Source organism: Lepisosteus oculatus, chromosome 9, assembly GCF_040954835.1.
Source record: "Lepisosteus oculatus isolate fLepOcu1 chromosome 9, fLepOcu1.hap2, whole genome shotgun sequence".
NCBI classification, from domain to species: Eukaryota; Metazoa; Chordata; class Actinopteri; order Semionotiformes; family Lepisosteidae; genus Lepisosteus; species Lepisosteus oculatus.
This window is the reverse complement of record NC_090704.1, coordinates 33,102,387-33,120,476: the sequence shown is the minus strand read 5'-3', so window position 1 is coordinate 33,120,476 and position 18,090 is coordinate 33,102,387. Positions and strand designations below refer to the sequence as shown.

Below are 18,090 nucleotides of genomic sequence, written 5' to 3'. Positions count from 1 at the left end.
CTAAAAGTTACTTCAAAGCTTTTCATTCATAAAACCCAGGAGATGAAGATGTCTTGGCGCAACGTTTCTCTTCCATTTAAGTCCGTTGAAGAGGGAAAACAACTCAACTGTGGGTGGGAGCAGCTGGCAACGCAAATTCTGAATTATTTATTACATATCTTTCTTTTCGAATCAATAAAATGATTCCAGTTGGAAAGTGGTATTTCAAAAAGACCTTAGCTCTTTGTGTCTCGTCTTCTGTTAGAAATGTGTTTTTAAAACTTGCAGGTACCAAAAACAAGAAAACAACATTAAAAAGGCCTTTGCATTTAGTCATGTTAGCCAAATCGAGTATGGCAAAATAAGTGGCTCTGAATTTCCTCTTGGGGAAGTAGAAAGCAACCTTTCATTGTGGAGCTGTGATGTCACGGCATCTGGAATGAAAAGTGTCATTGATTTGACAGTGAATTCTGAGCTCAGTGTGTTATAAATTAAGCCTGGGCTCAACATATAACAGTCACTGAAAATAAATTGTATCATTATTCATTTGAAACATTTATTTACCTATTCCTTTAGTTTATATGTATTGCTTAATAAATTACATTCATGAACGGTCGATCCCAGAGACAGTAGCAGGTACTGTACTAAGGGTAATTTAAAATGTCTGCAACAATGTCTGTAATGATAGCTGCAACTCCACAGCTATCATTATTGCTGCTCACTAGGATGAGTAATCATTGTTACATAGGCTAAAAAAAAGACTTTCAATATCTTTGTGTTGGACAGTAAACGACCTTTGGAAAATAATGTATAAAATGTGTATTGCACTGCTTTATTCAGACTAACTACAAGGCTGTATTTAAACCATCTTATTCTGCAGTGGTTCCAGTCAGGGAGCACATGATTAACAGACCCCTCGACAGTAACACATACTTGTCTTCTTGTTTCAGATCTTCCTTGAGCCGTTCTCCAAGGTGCTGGGGCAGGCCAAGTCCAAGGCGGTTCTTTTACAGGCAGCCCGATCGGACCGCCGCTACAAGAACAGACTGCACCAGATGGGCCTGCTGCTGGGTCTGACGGAGTGGGTGAAAGACTTTCAGACCAAGCTGAGCTCACCCCAGCTGCCTGTGGTACCGTCCAAGATCTCAAAGGTTTGGGCTGCATTTCTTCACTGCATACTTTAAGGGCACGTTCTTCCCCTGAAGAAGCTGTGCTGCTGTACATCTAAATGATATTTTCAATTTTATCATTTTTACATCACAGTCCTCTTGATTTGCCATGGTTTATTACAGTTTATATCATGTTGCTGTCTTTACACCATGCTGTATTGCATTTGGGATATTGTCAAGTATTGCACTAAGCTGTTCTGAAGGGTATTTTGGCAGCCCATATCAAATGGCAAAATGTTTTTACAATCATAGATGATGAGAATAGTACAGTATATTGACCCAAAAGATCTCCATTTTTTTAAAAACATTTTTTTCTTGATTACGTTACCTACCTATTATGCTGCAGTTAGGATTTCTCTCTCAGGCCAGTACAGACTTCAGACTGACCAGTAGCCTAAAAAGCCGAAGGTACTGTGTCAGGACGTGGAAATATCTCCTGCCATCATAATCGACAACTACAAACTGGAAGTCTTCCATCAGTTTATATACCTGGGGTCCACTATCAGTGACAACCTCTCCTTGGATGCTGAAATCAGCAAACGCTTCGGAAAAGCTCTCACCACTCTTGCTCAGCTTAGTACTCGTGTCTGGGAGAACACGAAGCTCATTGTCAAGGCCAAGACAGCAGTGTTACAATGCGTGCGTCATCAACACACTTCTCTATGGCAGCAAGACCTGGACAACATACGCAAAGCAAGAGAAGAAACTGAATAGCTTCCATCTGCGTTGCCTTCGTCGCATCCTCGGGATCTCTTGGAGGGACAAAGTCCTGAGCAGCGAGGTCCTTTCGCGTGCTGACCTCCCCACCGTGTACACCCTGCTCAGACAAAGGAGGCTACGCTTGCTGGGCCGTGTACACCGGATGGAGGATGGACGAACACCCAAAGATATCCTTTATGGCGAAATTGCATCTGGTAAGAGGACTGTTGGGCGCCCGCAACTGCGCTTCAAGGATGTCTGCAAGTCATGAGAGCTCTACGCACTGACACTGTGTGCTGGGAGGACACTGCAGGTGACCGCGTCAGCTGGAGAGGTGTTCTTTGGCATCAGCTCAAGATAGGAGAAGAAAGGATCCTCAGGCAGGCCGAAGAAAGAAGAAGTCATTGAAAGGAGCGCCGTACCACCAGGCACACGGAGACGGCCTACAGATTCCCACTGCAACAGAGACTGTCACTCCCACATTGGCCTCATCAACCACTCCCACTGCTGTTCCAGACGCAGAGTGACCAATAACTTGGGCACAACACCCATGGTCGACCCCGACTGATGGAGGCTCATAATAATAATAGGATTTCTACAGAAGACTGCATTTTTTGAATGGGGTGTAATTATGAGGTGTTTCTCTCGCAAGATTGAACTTCTGGGCTCATTCTTTATTTCCACTTGGCAAGCTGAAAAACATGCTCTGAGTATTTCTACTCAGATTTCTACTCGGATACAAGCGCTTACGCCGGTAATATGAATGTAAAATGGGAAATTACTGTATGAAATAGAGGCACAGCACTCGGGAGCTGGGAGAAAAATGTAAGATCTGTTTATCACATGTTCTTTGGTGCTGTTAAACTTTTATGAATGGAGAATACACTATTTAACAGGAATAGAGTAGTGCAATTCCCTTTAACTCTTGCAGACCAAATGTTGGAAAGGCTTCCCATGTGGTTCCTCCAGTCCAGTAAAGGAGGTACTTTCAGATCATGGGTGAGCTCTGTAATCCAGAATGTTAAAAAGGCCACAAATGAGAAGGGGTCTTTCAGCCCATTGTACTGTGCAACCTGGGGTTCATTCTAAATGTAGGGAGACAGACTTCTGTTGTATGTGACATTTCAGAATAACTGAATAACTGAGTGGAGATAACCACAAAACTTTTCGTTCAAATCTTTGTATAGGTTCTAATGCATGTGCAGTCACTTCTAAACACTCATTCGTGGTAACACTAGAGTGTACCAGGGGCTGTACTCAGATTACAGTATAAAACCTTCCTGAAAATGATTAAATTCAGAGTACAGGAGGACTCTGTGCACTTTGTGTGTCTCCTTGGGTTTTCTCCAGGAAATGGCATTTTTTATAACAAATTAGTCTTGTTTGAAAACTGTGCCGAACTGCACTGTAATGTCATGTATCCCCTGCAGTACTGGGAACTAACAATTCGTATGTACTATATTAAGTCCCCTGGATCAGGACGGTTTTAAAGTAGCCAATTAAACTTGACTTTCATGTCCTTGCCTGGTGGGGGTTACTGGCGCACTAGAAAAAAACCCACTGGAACACTGGATTCCACAGGGGAAAGTCATTGAAAGGAATGAAGTCCTAGTCTGCATAGTGTTATTAGCTGACTATGACTGAGGTCCTATCCTAGGGCAGCAGCACAGCAGAAATCCCTGTAAGATTTTCAGCTTTATGTGTAGATGTTGTTGATCTTCCAATCAGTGCTACAGGGCATATTATTGCTGATGGCTCCATAGTACATATGGTCTGTATCCCCACCTTGCTGCTGTGAGAGTGGTAGTGGTAAACCAAGCCAGACAGGCCGCTATTCAATCTTAACGGTTTGTGCACAGGGTGTATAACTGTGGCAGTGAGTGATTGGTGACTGATCCTCGCGTATCTCTTCCCAGGCTAGATCTGCTGACTCTATGTCCCAGAGTAGCAAGTCACTGGTGGCTGACTTCAGTGATGAGGAACCCGAGCTGGAGTCTGATTCAGAGCCTGAAGACAACTCCTCATCGCAGATCTCTGGTAAAGAGAATTTCTTCTGATCTGTATGTTACTATCACAGCTCTCAAGCTCCTTGTTAAGCAGAGGCAAAAAGGCCCAGACACGCAAAGAGCCGTCATGACGTGCCGGGACACAAAGCCGAATGTGCTATAACTTTGCCTAGTGTCTTAGAGCAGTTTTGTAATGGAATTTGCCATTGCTTTTAATGTTAAGGCTGGTGTTGTGCTGTTTCTTGCAGATGACGAGGAGCAGAATTATGAACTTACCTCAGAACAAAACAGCCAGGTCTCCAACACCTCTGAGAGCCAGGGCCTGAGTTCTGGGGCTGTGAACGCAGACCCGGCGGAGATGGACGGGCAGGGATCCGAAGACTTGGGGAAAAGCCTGGCCGAGGAAAGAGTGAACCAGTGCAAAGCTATCATCGACGATATTAGGTCTGGAGATAACTCTTACATTGGAATTGTGAGCTGAACGGAAAAGAGCAGTGACAGCTGATTACAGTGACATGAACAGCTATAGAGCTCACATCAGCTGGAGCCACACCTGTCCTTCTTTCTCATAGAGGATGTGATTCACTCAGCAGTTGTGTGTGGGTTAACTTAGCAGCAACTGGCTGTTGGTAGACCTGTTAGTCTGTAGGATGAGATGAATTCTGGATTGCGGTGGTGGCCACTGGGAAAGAGGGTGGGGAAAAATTTATGCACTCTTAATTTGTGCGTTGTTAGTTTAATGCACCTCAGGAATATATGCCACTTCTTAATTGAGGACAAATCAGTTCTCACTTCAACATGCTTGGGAGTAGTGAGAAACAGGCAGCTTGCTGGGATGTTCGGAAAGAATTTTTCTTCTGTGTCAAATTGATGCATCAGCTGCTCAGGCAAAGAAGCCGTAAATCTGAACCCCTTTGAATGCAAACTCGAGTGCAAAACGTCAATGATGTAATACGGTATGTAGCATGCTTACATGATGCTGTGATTTAACATTCCACTGGCACAATTGGGTACAATTCCTGGGCTGTGGAGTTTGTATGTTGTATGTTATCCCTGTGTTCACATGGATTTCCTCAGGGTGCCTTGGTTTTCTTCCACAGTCAAAATACATACTTAATTGGCTTCTGGGAAAATGAGCCCTGGTGTGTGTGTGTGTGTGTGTGTGTGACTGTGTCTGTTTGTATCCTGCGATGACTGGCAGGATACAAACAGACACAGTCACACACACACACACACAGTATATTCTGTTCAGGATATACTGTACTGTATCCTACCTTGCACCTGTTGCTTGCTGGGATAGACGGTGGATCCCCAATGACCCTGTATTGAATAAAGCAGTTAGAAAATGGATAGATGTAAGTCAGCAATATCAATATGTCCCATCAGGCTTTGCCAGCAGTTAATTTCAGGCTTTTTCTTGTAATATGTTATCAAAGCACCTGCTGTTTTAAGAGCCTGTGTGATAATTTTGCTATTAATGTATATCATTTGTAGCATTTGCTATATAATATTTATGTTTAATTTTGTTCTGACCTTAACAGTTTTACCTCTTTCTTTCTCAATGTGCATATTTAGAAAAACTGAATTTGGCATCGGGGTGGACTTGAACGAAGAGGGCAGGAACCTGATGAATGTCCATCAGGAGCGGCTTGGCCGAAGCCTGGACAGACTGTCCACTGAGCTGTACAGCAAGGACACGCACTTCGTGCTAGAGCTGATCCAGGTCAGAGCAGCCTCCTTGCTTTTTGGGGGCAGTTGAGTCTTGAAGCTGGTGGGACACATCTCCAGCACTGCTCCTGGAGAGCTACAGGGTCTTCTGTCTTTTATTCCATCCCTGCTCTCTCAGATGTAATGGAACCAGCTACCATTTTTCTATTCAGAAAGTCTTTAACAGTTAATTGCGGATGCTATGAACCTCGAAGCACTTGGGGCTCTCCAGGGTCACTGACTTCCTCCTTGACTACTCAAAAGGCCTCCATTTGGGCTTGAAGTGTCCTCGGCTCTCTGCCAGGTTTTCCTATCGCCTGTGAGCTTGCAGGGATGTTACTGTGGGTCATCGTCATTCTCCTCAGTGTCTCTGGAGTGTCCTGAAGTGTAAAATGTGTTCTCTGGCAGGTGAAAGGCATGACCTTCCTCAATTCCAGCTATTCTACTTCTGTGGCTGCAGTGGGTTTTCTAGAAATAGAACATTGGAACTTTCCAACTTATAAAGGGGAATAATCTTCTGTTAGGAATGGCTTTATTCACAATGTGAACTGCACCAAGAATTCTTTTATTTTTTTTATGAGAGTTTTCAGAACAGTCCTTCAGAGAGTCCAAGCACCGTTGAGTTATTCAGAAATACTCTTCATCAGACAACTGGGCTGTTGAAATACTGGCTGAGCACATTTTGATAATTGCTTTTAAAAACATTTCTTAAAGCATATAGTGTATGGTAGAAAAGGTATTACTCTTTTTCTGTGAGCTGTTCAGAAAGCACAGCTTCTTGTGGCAGATTATGATAATGATGATTATAATTGTTGTTATTAGTAATAATTGTAGTCATGTGTACTAATCTGGATGATAGCTTTATTCTAGTGTTATACACATAAAGGGGTCCATGTGAAGAGTTCTTAAGATTAAATTGCTTAAAACTGGAGTAGTGTAGCACAGGACATGCATGGAAATAAGTTACAAGGTACAAGGTGGTACAAGGTCACACCTTGGTACAAGGTGAGAATACAGTAGAGAAGGCAGCAGTTCTGAAGCAGAAGCCCAGGTCTCTAACCATGTCCGGTGTGTGCTTTCAGAATGCCGATGACAACAGCTACCCTGTTGATGGGGGCCTGCAGCCAGCTCTGACATTCATGGTGGAGAAGGACTGCATCTCCATCCTTAACAACGAGTGCGGCTTCGAGGAGAGGAACATTCGTGCCGTCTGTGATGTGGGCAGAAGCACAAAAGGGAAACACAAATACGGCTACATAGGTACAAAACCAAACAAGCGCAGCTTCACTCTGATAATTAGTTTTTAGCAGGTTTTTGTTTCTGCTGTGTTCACTAGTAAAAGATGGTTGTTTTTACACTACTGGAAGGATCAGTTTGCAGAATGTGACTGGCATGTCTTAGCAGGTGGCTCATGAAGCCTGAGCACATGAACAGATCGTGATGGACAGCTGAAATACTGTACTGTTTATTTACAACACAAAAACATACTCTGAAGTAGCCCAATACCAGCTATCACGGCGAGTCCCACACTAGTCTAAATTAACCCCATGTGAGAATGTGGCTCTCTCAAATGAACTAATAAACTCAAACAGTGCACCACATGTGAGCCTGTAAACAAGCAATACAGGACTAAATGGACCACTGTCTTCATTGCTGCTGGCCTGGCACTTTTCATAACAGCTTTTAGTAACAATTCCTGTTGCTTTTACCATGTACTGTATAGACCCTTGTCACTTTTAAATGGGAAGACGGTATTGACCCATAATCTACAAACAGCAGTCCTGACATTCAACACCATTGAGTCCAAAATAAAAAAAACCTTCCATCCATCCATTTTCTAACTGCTTTAGTCAATTCAGGGGAGCCGTAGTTCTCAGCAAGCAGCAAGACGCACTGGACGCCAGTGTATTATAGGACAGACAGAAACACAGACTTGAGGAGAACATACAAACTCCACATAAATATCACCTCAGGTCCTGAACTGAACCCAGGGCCCCAGTGCTGCAAGACAGCAATACTATCCATTGCACCACCATGGCAAATAGCCTTTTTATTTAAATCGTGAACTCAGACTTCATGGTTGTATTCCCCAGTGTTAGGTTGTCTTTCAAAGTATACACAGAGTCTGCATTGGGAAGAATGATATTCACATCAGAGGCCTGTAGTAATGTAGTTGGGAATGCTGTAGCCAGTTGTATAATACTGACACGGAAATGGGCTGGAGACAGTCAAGATAGCGGTTTTATCTGTGTTTGTATTACCGAGGCAAGTAAATTGGTTCCCTGAAAATAAATATTTAAATCACAGGCCTTTGTGCCTTTTTACCTGTGCTATAACTCAGGTTGTCAAATTGAGGAAAGGATTCAATTATGCACAGTCTGAGTGGCACTAGTGCTGTCGAGTGGCTGCCTCATAATTTGTTCCATTTTCTCTCTTTTACGGGCTGTGTCATTTTCACTGCATATCTCTCCCAGCAGTATAATAAAAAGACGTGCTCTGTCCCATTAGATAATTCCAAGCCAATTCATTCCTCTTTCAGGGAGTGGGGATATTACTTTATAAAAGGGTTCCCAGTGAGAATTATGGTCAATTAAAAATAAAACTATCCTCTTTTGAAGCCTCCCGTGCACAAAAGTCTGGCTAGTGCTTTTGCTGTACAAAATTCAAAATCTACCCATGGTGATGATGTGCTTCAAAATCATTTTGGAAAATCTCATTCTCTTGTTTATTTTAATACAGTCCTCTGCTTCAACTCTCCAGTAAAATGTGTTTCATTTTCTCTGAATGTTCTCAAAGTACTGTACCAAAGGATTCTTTCTTTACTTGTTTGATAGACCAACTTGTGTCAAATCCAAGGCCTTCCTTGACCCCACTGCTTCTTAGATCTGAGTTTGACCTCAAATGATGAAACTAATAGAATGGAGAATAATGGTAGAGTAACAGCAGTAGCCTGTCTTCTATGCATGAGCTGGGTGAGCCTCTCAGGAGAATGGTCTTCTCTTGTTTGTAACCTTTTCCATGTCTCCTCATAGGCCAGAAGGGCATTGGCTTCAAGTCCGTTTTCAAAGTGACCGACTGTCCAGAGATTCACTCCAACGGTTTCCACATCTGCTTTGACAAGAACAGTGGGCCGATGGGCTACATACTGCCACACTGGCTCGAAACAGAGAGACCCCTACCTGTGGCAGAGGAACTGAAATTAAACAGGTACATTTTTCAAACAATAAGTCCGGTGCTTCTTCTAATATTCAAAACCTGTTTCAACATGCCAGACCTCATGGTCGTCATTCTGCTTTGGTCTGAACAGCCTTTCTTGAGCTTCCATTTTTGGATGGGGGAAAGTGAAGGGTGGTTAAGCTGTTTCATTTTTTTTGCCTTCTTGTGAAATATTGCTCCACTTAAAAAGCTGTGCAGCCCTACAAGTTTCTCATTTATTAAAATACAGTTGGGTTTTGAGTACATGAGTTTTGATGGAGGTCTGGATTAAACTAAAACAGATGTAGATCAACATCCCAGGACTTGTTGTTTTTGTTTCAAAAGGCAAAAAAGCAAAAGGCAAAGCTTTCTTGTTCACTGTGGTATGGAGTCTGCATATTCTATATAATATACCGGTGAACTGTTTTGTCTCATATCTGCTGGTTCTCTTTCCAAGCAGTTGGACCACGAAGATAATCTTGCCTCTCCGGTGTGAGAGCTACCAGACGCGGAACCTCTTCCATGACGTTCACCCATCGCTGCTGCTGTTCCTCCACAGGCTGCGTTCGATCACCATCGTCAACCAGGTCAGCGGGTCTCTGAGATTCCAGCTCTTGCTTGCTGACTGAGAAGCAAGTCATGTCACTAGTGTCTGACTAGACAGTATACTGCAATAAAATGAACCGGAGCGGTGCCGTGGCTCTGTGGCTAAGGATCTGCGCCTGTGGCTGGAAGGTTGCCGGTTCGGATCCCTCGGCCAGCAGAGGAATCCTACTCCGTTGGGCCCCTGAGCAAGGCCCTTAACCCTGTCTCTCCCTGTCTGTGTGTCTCATGGAGAGCAAGTTGGGGTATATGAAAAGACAAATTCCTAATACAAGAAATTGTGTATGGCCAATAAAGTGGCCTTATCTTATCTATGCAAACTCCACGCAGATAGCACCCTGTGTCCGGAATGAAACCCAGGAACTAATCACTGCGAGGCAGCATTGCTAACTATTGTGCCAACGTGCTAGCTGAATAATGCATCCTTTGTGTTTTATTTACTTCATCGATAATAAATGCACTCACTCACTTAAGCGTGGACTGCAACATTGGGAGTATGACAATGCTGCCTGGGAATGGCATTCAGAGAGCATATTCGAGAAATAGAACTCGATTTTGTGCTCAGAGCTACAGCACAATGGAAGCCATTTCAAGAATCAACCGCATTGTAATGCAACCTTGGTGCTTTGGGAATATTTGGTTGCAATTGTTTTTGACCCATTATATTTAACCATGCTGGAGGAGGCTGCCCTGGGGGATGGGGAGGCACGTATTGTACTGGCGTCCACTTTGCTGTATGATTTTGGACTGGAGTCCACTTTCTTCTATAGAAATAAGGGCTTATTTTGGCCCTGTGAGCTTAAGGCTCCTGAAAGACTTGGAACATTTTTTAAATAAACAAACTGTTCCCATTTTCATTCAAGAATTAGCATTTGTTAATTAGCTTAGCAGTAGATTCACACAAAGGGAATTGCCAGACTGTGCCTCTCTGTGTGTAGTGTGGAATCATTGTCGCTCTGAGCTCCTCCACAGCAGCTGACTGCCTTAATTGTAGAAAAGAGCTTCTCACCTCTCACTAATTTGTTTTTTTTATTCTCCCTCTCTCAGAGTGAGAACCGTGTCATATCAATGACTAGGAGAGATCTGGCCGGCAATGTCCTAGAGGTGCAGCACACAGATGGCACGGAGCGGTGGCTGGTCTTGAAACGCACTCTGTGCGCCAAGAAGGCAAGTGAGATTCATTGAGGTTTCCTGTGTGACACTCTGTCAATGGCTGCCTCCTTACAGATCTCAAGTTAACCAAGTTTGGCTGTAGACTTTGATATTGATTTCTGAAAGTGCTGCATAACAGGAAAAATCTTCCAAAGCCCCGAGATTCATAATTATATTTCAATACAACCCTGTAATCTCGTGGACATCCATTTGCCATGCTGTGTTTATATCCCTCCATGTTCTAACCACTTGATCCAACTCAGGGTCGCCTGGGAGCCAGAGCCTAACCCAGCAAGCAACAGGTGCAAGGCAGAGTACACCCCGGATGGGACACCAGTGCATTGCAGGACAAACACAAACACAGATAGGCACACGTTCACACCAGGGCCAGTTTTCCCAGAAGCCAATTAAACTACCAGCATGTCGTCAGACTGTGAGAGGAAATCGGAGCACCTAGAGAAAATCCACACAAACACAGGGAGGACATACAATCTCCATGTACTCTAGAAATCACTACAGGTCCTGAATTGAACCAGGGCCCCAGAGCTGAGAGTGGTGGTGGCACCTCCTAGTGCAACCTGAACAGGTGAGGATGAGGTCCCAGATGGAAGTCTGGAGAGTGCTCTGATCAGCGTCAGAAATGTTGATTAAATCTTTCACTGTTAATGAAACTTTTCATTACTCGCGGAGAGAAACGTCCTTCTAGTATCTAACAGAAAGTCTGGAGCTACAGAGCAGAGAACTCCAGTCCTGAGCCTGGTGGGCCAGTAGGTCTGCAGGTATTTTATTCACCTGGACCCATAAGGATCTAAACCATCTCATTATTGGCTTAATTGGACCCTTTCAGTACAGTAGCTTCTCTCTTCATGTGATCTTGCTTGAAAGGCACCTAGAAAATCTGCCATCACATCAACTAAGCAACTGCAGGATTAAGGACTCCTGGTACAGAGGGTAAAAAACTACTCAAAATAGATTAATACAGTGCACAGTATTTTTATATGGCAATATGTATTGACCTACCCCCAACTATCCCACACTAATCTCTGCATGCAAGTTTCTAAAGAAGAGAGTGAACATTGTATTTAAAACAGCTAAGCTCACATTTTTGGACATTTTTCCAGGCTTCTGTACTGCATTTTTTTTTCTGGGTTATATAATCATTGTACAGCTTTCACTCTTCAGAACAAAGCCACTTTTCGCTCTCGTCTCATTTAAACTTAATGACAGAGGCCTTATTAACAAGTTGTAGTGAATTAATTTTCAGAACTCCGAGTGTCTCTGTGCAAACACAGGGAGCAAGGCAAATAATTACTAAAGTAATAAACTAAATAAAGCTGCTGGCTGCTAGATAAGATATTGTTGCTGGCAACACTGGATCCAGTTGAAAAACCCTCTTTTTTCTCCTGTATCCAGACTTAAATTTCAGGGGAGACAGAAGACCCTTTTCCAATTAGCATTTGTTCTCACAATGCACATACTGTAACAAGACCAGTCTGCGTTAAGAAAAAATGTAGGCAACTGTGTACAATACTAATGAAGCTGGGTGACATGAGTAAAGGCAGTTGAGTGTTTGGAGAATGTTGTTTTCTGGACACAACATTTTTATGTAGGATAGAGGCTCATTTAAATTCCAGTGTGTTGAGAATCAGGTCAAGCACTGACTGCTGCAACCATGTCTGTTTGTTACTGTTTGACTTGGATTTTATCTTTAACTTACAGTACATGTTGTTCTGTCCCTAAAAATGACAGCCTTAGCTGAATAAATAGCATAAGGAAGTCTGACATATCTGCATACTGTAGCTTTTCTAGTTCTGAGTTTGCTTATTGCCAGCCTGGCTTGTAGCCAAATTTATAATCACTACTTATAAAAAAAACAGTTCAGTATTTGTTTTTGGAATACAGGGTATTAACAATATTAATGAGAGGTGCAGATGTGCTTCACAGCCACACCCACCTGCACAGCCATCTGTCATGTGACATCCTGTGAGCTGCGCAGACGTGCCAGACAGGAGAGTAAGATCTGATTGGAGGAGAGGAGCGACACTCGCTGATGTCACTTCAAGCCCGCATGAAACTAGAAAGCCGAGAGGAGGCTGTCCAATTAATTGCGCTCAGACCTGATTCCGGCAGAATTCATTTTTATTTTGTGCTTCTGCAGATCAAGGACAACGTGGAGTCCACTGAAATAGCGCTGGCCTTTAAACTCAGCAATGGAGATGACTGTCAAGGCCTGACCATGCAGCCAGAGAAGCAGCCTGTCTTTGCCTTTCTGCCCTTGAGAAGCTTTGGGTTTCGCTTCATCATTCAAGGTACATGTTCTTTTCTGTCTTTTGGGTGCAGCTATCGATCAGTCTGTACATGCTGTAGAACCCTTTACTGCATTTTTCTACAGAGCTTGAATGACACAGCAGTTGACAATATTACGCTCCTCCCGGATACGGATTTGTGGTATACAAATTACGATGCATTAAAGACAATCTCTGCCGCCTCAAGAGTAGGGATCCTGCTGTCCTGGGCCTTTTGTTAGGGTTATCCAAAAGACGTTCCACAGGGTAAAATGAGAACATGGGTCTCTTCATCTGATCCCAGGACTGGAACCCAGATAATGGGATGTTAAAGGTTGCCAGGTGTATTTATAGTAGGTAAGGTCAGTTTTGGAGCTGAGAATTCCTTGGTCTGTGATCTTGGGCCTAGCATTCCAGGTTTTAAGCTGTCAGAGAATTTGCTCAATGGCAGGACCCAGTGCAGTGATTCCAGTAGTGGGAATATGAAAATAGGGGAAGCTCTTGTTACAGTAACTGGGCAGAACACCTCAGACTGAGATAAATGAAAAGATGTAACGCGCTCTGAACATTTGCAACCCAATTAACTTGAGAGGTCATCCCAAGGCTGATAAAAGTGATTTCAGAGATTCTTTGAATTGCTAGGCAACCACCATCTTCAGACCACAATGTTCTGCTTGGACTTTATGTTGTTGGTACTTCACATAAATATAGAGGACCTAGACTTTATGAAAGCATACCATAGAATCCATATTGCCAGATAGCCTGATGCTCTATATTATTTGTACAGTAATAGATTTCATTCTGTTTTTGACTGCACAAGATTTATTAACTAACATAATGATCCATTTTGATTAGTTCAGTATTCATATTTATTGTTCATGTATGCTATAGAGATTACAGTATGCAATTTTTAGTCCTCCATATAACTGCTTCATAATACATTGAAACACAACAATGTGTTGTTAAATTCTATTTGTTGTAACATCCATCTATCCATTCTCTGATGCAGGGGTACTGGCAAGTAACCAGCAAGCAATGGGTGCAAGGCAGGATGCACCCTGGATTGGATAACAGTCCATCGCAGGGCACACTTAGACACAAACACACACATCAAGGCGAATTTTCCCCAAATCCAAAAAATTGACCAGGGCTGGGAAGCCATGAAAGCAAGTGGAGAGCATACAAACTACACATACATACTGTAGCACCGCAGGAACTTAGCCCAGGGTCTCAGGCCTGCGAGGCAGTAATGCTAACTGAGCGCCACCGTGGCAACTGTACACTTAGCAATTTATGGTGCCAAATTATGGAAATACATCAGAAAAGTACCTAATCTCAACTAGTTTATGTCCAGTAATGAGCACTTGGAATGAAGTTGAGACCTCTATGTGTATTTTAATGCAAATTAGGTCTCGCTTTTGGCCTGTGACCGTAAATTTGGGTACCAATGACGCTCGTATAGCGGGAGCTGAGTGTGTAGTATCTGATTGTTGTCTTTTCCGCAGGGGACTTTGACATTCCGTCCTCCAGAGAAGACGTGGATCGTGACAGCCCATGGAATCAGTGGCTCCGTTCAGAAATCCCTCAGCTCTTCCTTCACGCCATGGACATCTTCATGGTAAGAGGAGGAGCTGTGTCGAAGGAGATGTGGTGGCTGCCTAGGATTCTAAAGTCAAAGCAGATTCAGTAGTTCAAATTCCTCTACAAATGTGATTAGTGGATGCGCTGCATTCTTAAATTGCTCTAAAAACTGATTATTCTTTTTCAGAGTAATCATGTATAAGATATTAGAATAGTGCAAATAATTTGTTGATACATTGCAAAGACAGGTGTTATTTTTTTCAATTGTTTCCGTTCCTTAAATTGGACTTGCTGCATGCAAACTGTTCCTGTATCCATTCCTGTTTGAATGTACCTATTCATTGCTTATGCCTGTGTAATGAGTTTCATTCCCAAGGATTCCAAAGTGTTTCACATGTAGGAGGGACCCTCTTCATCCACTTCTGAAGTACAGCACCCACCTGGATGACACATAGCAGCCATCATGCCCCACTAGATTAGTTTTTGAAATGAGAAATAACTTTGCCAAATGAATTAAGGGTGCATTTTCTAAATCCACAGTATAATGTATCCTAAGATGAATTCTGGAACATTTCTCTGCTGCTGTTTTACCTGCAGTGCATGTGGTGCACTGTAGTGCATCAAAGCCTTTGATAAGCATTCAGTCATAACACTCCTGAGAGAAAACTAAAGATGTAAAAGTGTTGGGTATGAAAGAAAGCAGACTGCGGTGATTTCTATGCACACTGTGATCCTTAAAATCATAGTTTAGACAAACCTTTCACAAGACACTTCAAGGTTTAAATACGTTCACAGATGAAATCAAAGTTCAAGCTCTTTTTTTTATTTCAAACAAAAGTTTATCTGTCAATCCAAGTCTCTCTCTTATCCAGGTATTTCCTTAGTGAGACAATCAGCTGCAGATTTATTGAGAGTATCTCCAAGAATTGTAAAGGACTTTCCCAGTTTTTATAGACGTTATTCTCTTTCTTTTTTTGTAGGAACATCCAGAATTCAGTGGCCTGCAAGGTCTCTGTCAGTTCCTGCAGTTTATCCCCCTTCCAGATGAAATTCTGGACTTCTTCAATCCTGTGGCTGGAAAGATCATCCAGCTCCTTAAAGGAAAAGCTTGTCTGCCCACAAAGGAGGATAAAGGTCCGTCTCTTCATCTGTCTTGAGACAGAGACCTCTCTCTATCGTAAATAATAGAGCTATTTTTTCCTCTTCCTGTAAATATGGGCAACCTGAGAAGAGTCCTTCACAAGGTAATCGTAGAACATACAGTAACAAAATGCATGTCACAGTGACTGTAGGACTTTTAAATTGCAATTACGAACCTGCTAATACGATGGGCATCAATGGTTGTGTGTTTTGAAGGCCTTTTATGATCTGAATTGATAACCATTAAAATGAAAAGGAAAGGCACTGGTCCTGTAGGAACAAGCAAGGTTGCTTTTTGTTGCTAGCCTCCAACTGCGAAGGACATTGTATTTTAATGAAGCTGAGCTCCATTGAGGCCAAGATGAAATCTGTAGTGACTGCCCATCATTTCCAGTAACGCACTGTGTCTTCCAGAGGGCAATGTGGAGTTCAAGCTGCCCTCCCAGATTGCCGTGTCCCAGGACGTGCTGATCCAGGAGGTGATTAGTCCAGAGCTGCTGCAGCGGCACCTGAACCTGTCCTACCTGCACCCCGCCTTGCAGTCCGCCCTTCCCCACTCCCTGATCACCGCCCTGGGGGTGCACCGCCTTAGGGGCTCCGACATCACCGCCATCACCAGTGCCATGGCTCAGGAGCTCCTCCGGGAGCACAGCGCACACAGCGGTAAATCAGAAAGTCACCAAACCACTTGCAACGTGGACGGCTGGAGACCCGGTAACGGGAATGAGTCATGTTCTTACATTGTGCTTGTTTTATTGTTGGCGGCTGCCGTATGATTTAGGAGTCACGTACGCTGAACCAAAGAGTTTTTTTGGAATGTTTTCTTCCATTAAGCAAATTTTTCAGGATTTTCACTGTATATTCTGCCTTTTAGCAATTTGTATTTAGCCTGTCTTTTCCTTTGTCATGGTTTTGCGTGTTGTGAATGTCTCACTCTCTATAGTTCACTCCAGTTTTCCACTGCTTCACCATAGTAATCTGTAAGGCATGAAATCATAAATCATTTTCCTGACAGGGGTCTGGTATGGGAGCTGCAATGGTGTGCATGGTTTGCCAGCAGATTTGATTTGAAAGTACTGGTGTGTGCCATAAGGATCTGTCACGTATTTTGTTGTGTGACATCTGGGGCCCTGCCTTTCAGGTGAGTCCCTGAAAAAGGTGGCCAAACTGCTGGTGTGTAACTTCCGCACCCTGGAGCAGGAGTACCAGGAGGCCGACGCCATGTTACAGGCCCTTCGAAAGATTCCCATCATCCCCCTGGCTGATGGCCGCATGGTGGCTCTGGATGGAGTGGGCGTCTTCTTCCCCCTCAGCGACCCTCACAGTGTCCAGACAGGTATCTGTGCCCTCTGGGCTCTGCTTATCCATTGCGTTTTCTGCTTACTAACACAGAATGATTTTTGTGCCTTGAACCCTGAACATGACAAGACATACACTTGTTTGGCAAAAAGAAGAAAGGAAAGCCAGAATGTTTGCTGCTTTTTATTTTTTATGCGATATTATTTACTTTTTGATTCTACAGTCACCCAGTGTAGAAATGCACCTTTTCCTTTGTTTCCTTGTGTTTTGGTTTACACGATTGCCATGCGCCTAGATGTCTCCACTGACCTGTGAGGATTGCTGTTTCCTTTTTCTAATAGTATTTGATAACTATGCGTAGTTTGTGGCATGGAGGTTAAATTTTTGATTTGCACAGAGAAGTACCTGTTTCTTATTTGAACAGGTTCAAGCCCTTTGTGTGACTCGGTTAGTTCTTTCAAAGCAGTGCCTTTGTCAGTCTTCCTTTAGCGACAGCTCAAGGTGTAGTTAATAATGTGTCCAGATTGCTTTTTTTGACAAAGCCTTAGGATAACCAGGCCTTTCAAGCAGCAGGAATTTAGCATTTGAATGCAGCACCTCAATCAGCGCATGACGAGGAAATCAATGGCGCGAATTAAAGAGAAATCTCAGTGCTAGATTGCTGCCGATGTCAATTAATATGAAATTACATGTCTCTGCTTGGTTTTGTGGATAGCCCTTTTCTCCCCCCAATGTGGTGATTAAGTACTTTATTTGCATGGAGCACTTACTGTACCCTAAAGATGTTTTCATTTTTGTGCAGTAAGACGAAAAGTTCTAAGATGTTTACTTACACTGGATACTGTTTATAAACCTTTTTGGCACAGTTAGACACGTGTATCCTGAGCCAGCTGTCTCCTGTGGGGCAGGAGTGTTGTGTCCTGCTATCATGGACACAAGCATAGCGCCCCCTGGTGTGTACTTTGCCCAAGAAAATGCGCTCAGTAGTCCCATTTGTGTGTGCACAGTTTTCATGAGCAGACTGACTCATTTTACAAGCTCCCTGTGTTTGTTACTTTCTTTTTTTACAAGTTTACCTTCAGCACTTCCAAATATATATTTAGACAATGCAAAAAATAAATATTTTTTATTTAAGTACTGTATAAATTTATTTAGTTCCGTATCAGCATGGTTGATATGCCTTCCCCTCCCCCAAAATAAAACCTATTTAGTGATTTTGAGACATGTTAGTTTTTTAAATGAATAACTTTCTTCCATACACATATGTAATACATG

General features: G+C 43.0%; 1 protein-coding gene across 9 annotated transcripts in view; it reads left to right on the top strand.

Annotated features, from left to right (window-relative positions):
* The window catches only part of LOC107078496 (uncharacterized), an 82,202-nt gene that overhangs the window by 34,410 nt on the left and 29,702 nt on the right, over positions 1 to 18,090 (top strand). For 8 of the 9 annotated variants that reach the window (XM_015356172.2, XM_069194436.1, XM_015356170.2 and 5 more), the window contains 13 exons: positions 930 to 1,130; positions 3,764 to 3,884; positions 4,102 to 4,297; positions 5,429 to 5,576; positions 6,643 to 6,820; positions 8,593 to 8,767; positions 9,213 to 9,342; positions 10,406 to 10,525; positions 12,669 to 12,819; positions 14,301 to 14,413; positions 15,357 to 15,510; positions 15,931 to 16,179; positions 16,658 to 16,852. In XM_015356172.2, the coding sequence (XP_015211658.2) occupies positions 930 to 1,130; positions 3,764 to 3,884; positions 4,102 to 4,297; positions 5,429 to 5,576; positions 6,643 to 6,820; positions 8,593 to 8,767; positions 9,213 to 9,342; positions 10,406 to 10,525; positions 12,669 to 12,819; positions 14,301 to 14,413; positions 15,357 to 15,510; positions 15,931 to 16,179; positions 16,658 to 16,852 (2,131 nt within the window). The remainder of the gene's footprint in view (positions 1 to 929; positions 1,131 to 3,763; positions 3,885 to 4,101; positions 4,298 to 5,428; positions 5,577 to 6,642; positions 6,821 to 8,592; positions 8,768 to 9,212; positions 9,343 to 10,405; positions 10,526 to 12,668; positions 12,820 to 14,300; positions 14,414 to 15,356; positions 15,511 to 15,930; positions 16,180 to 16,657; positions 16,853 to 18,090) is intronic. The other variant, XM_015356171.2, reaches the window with a different exon arrangement.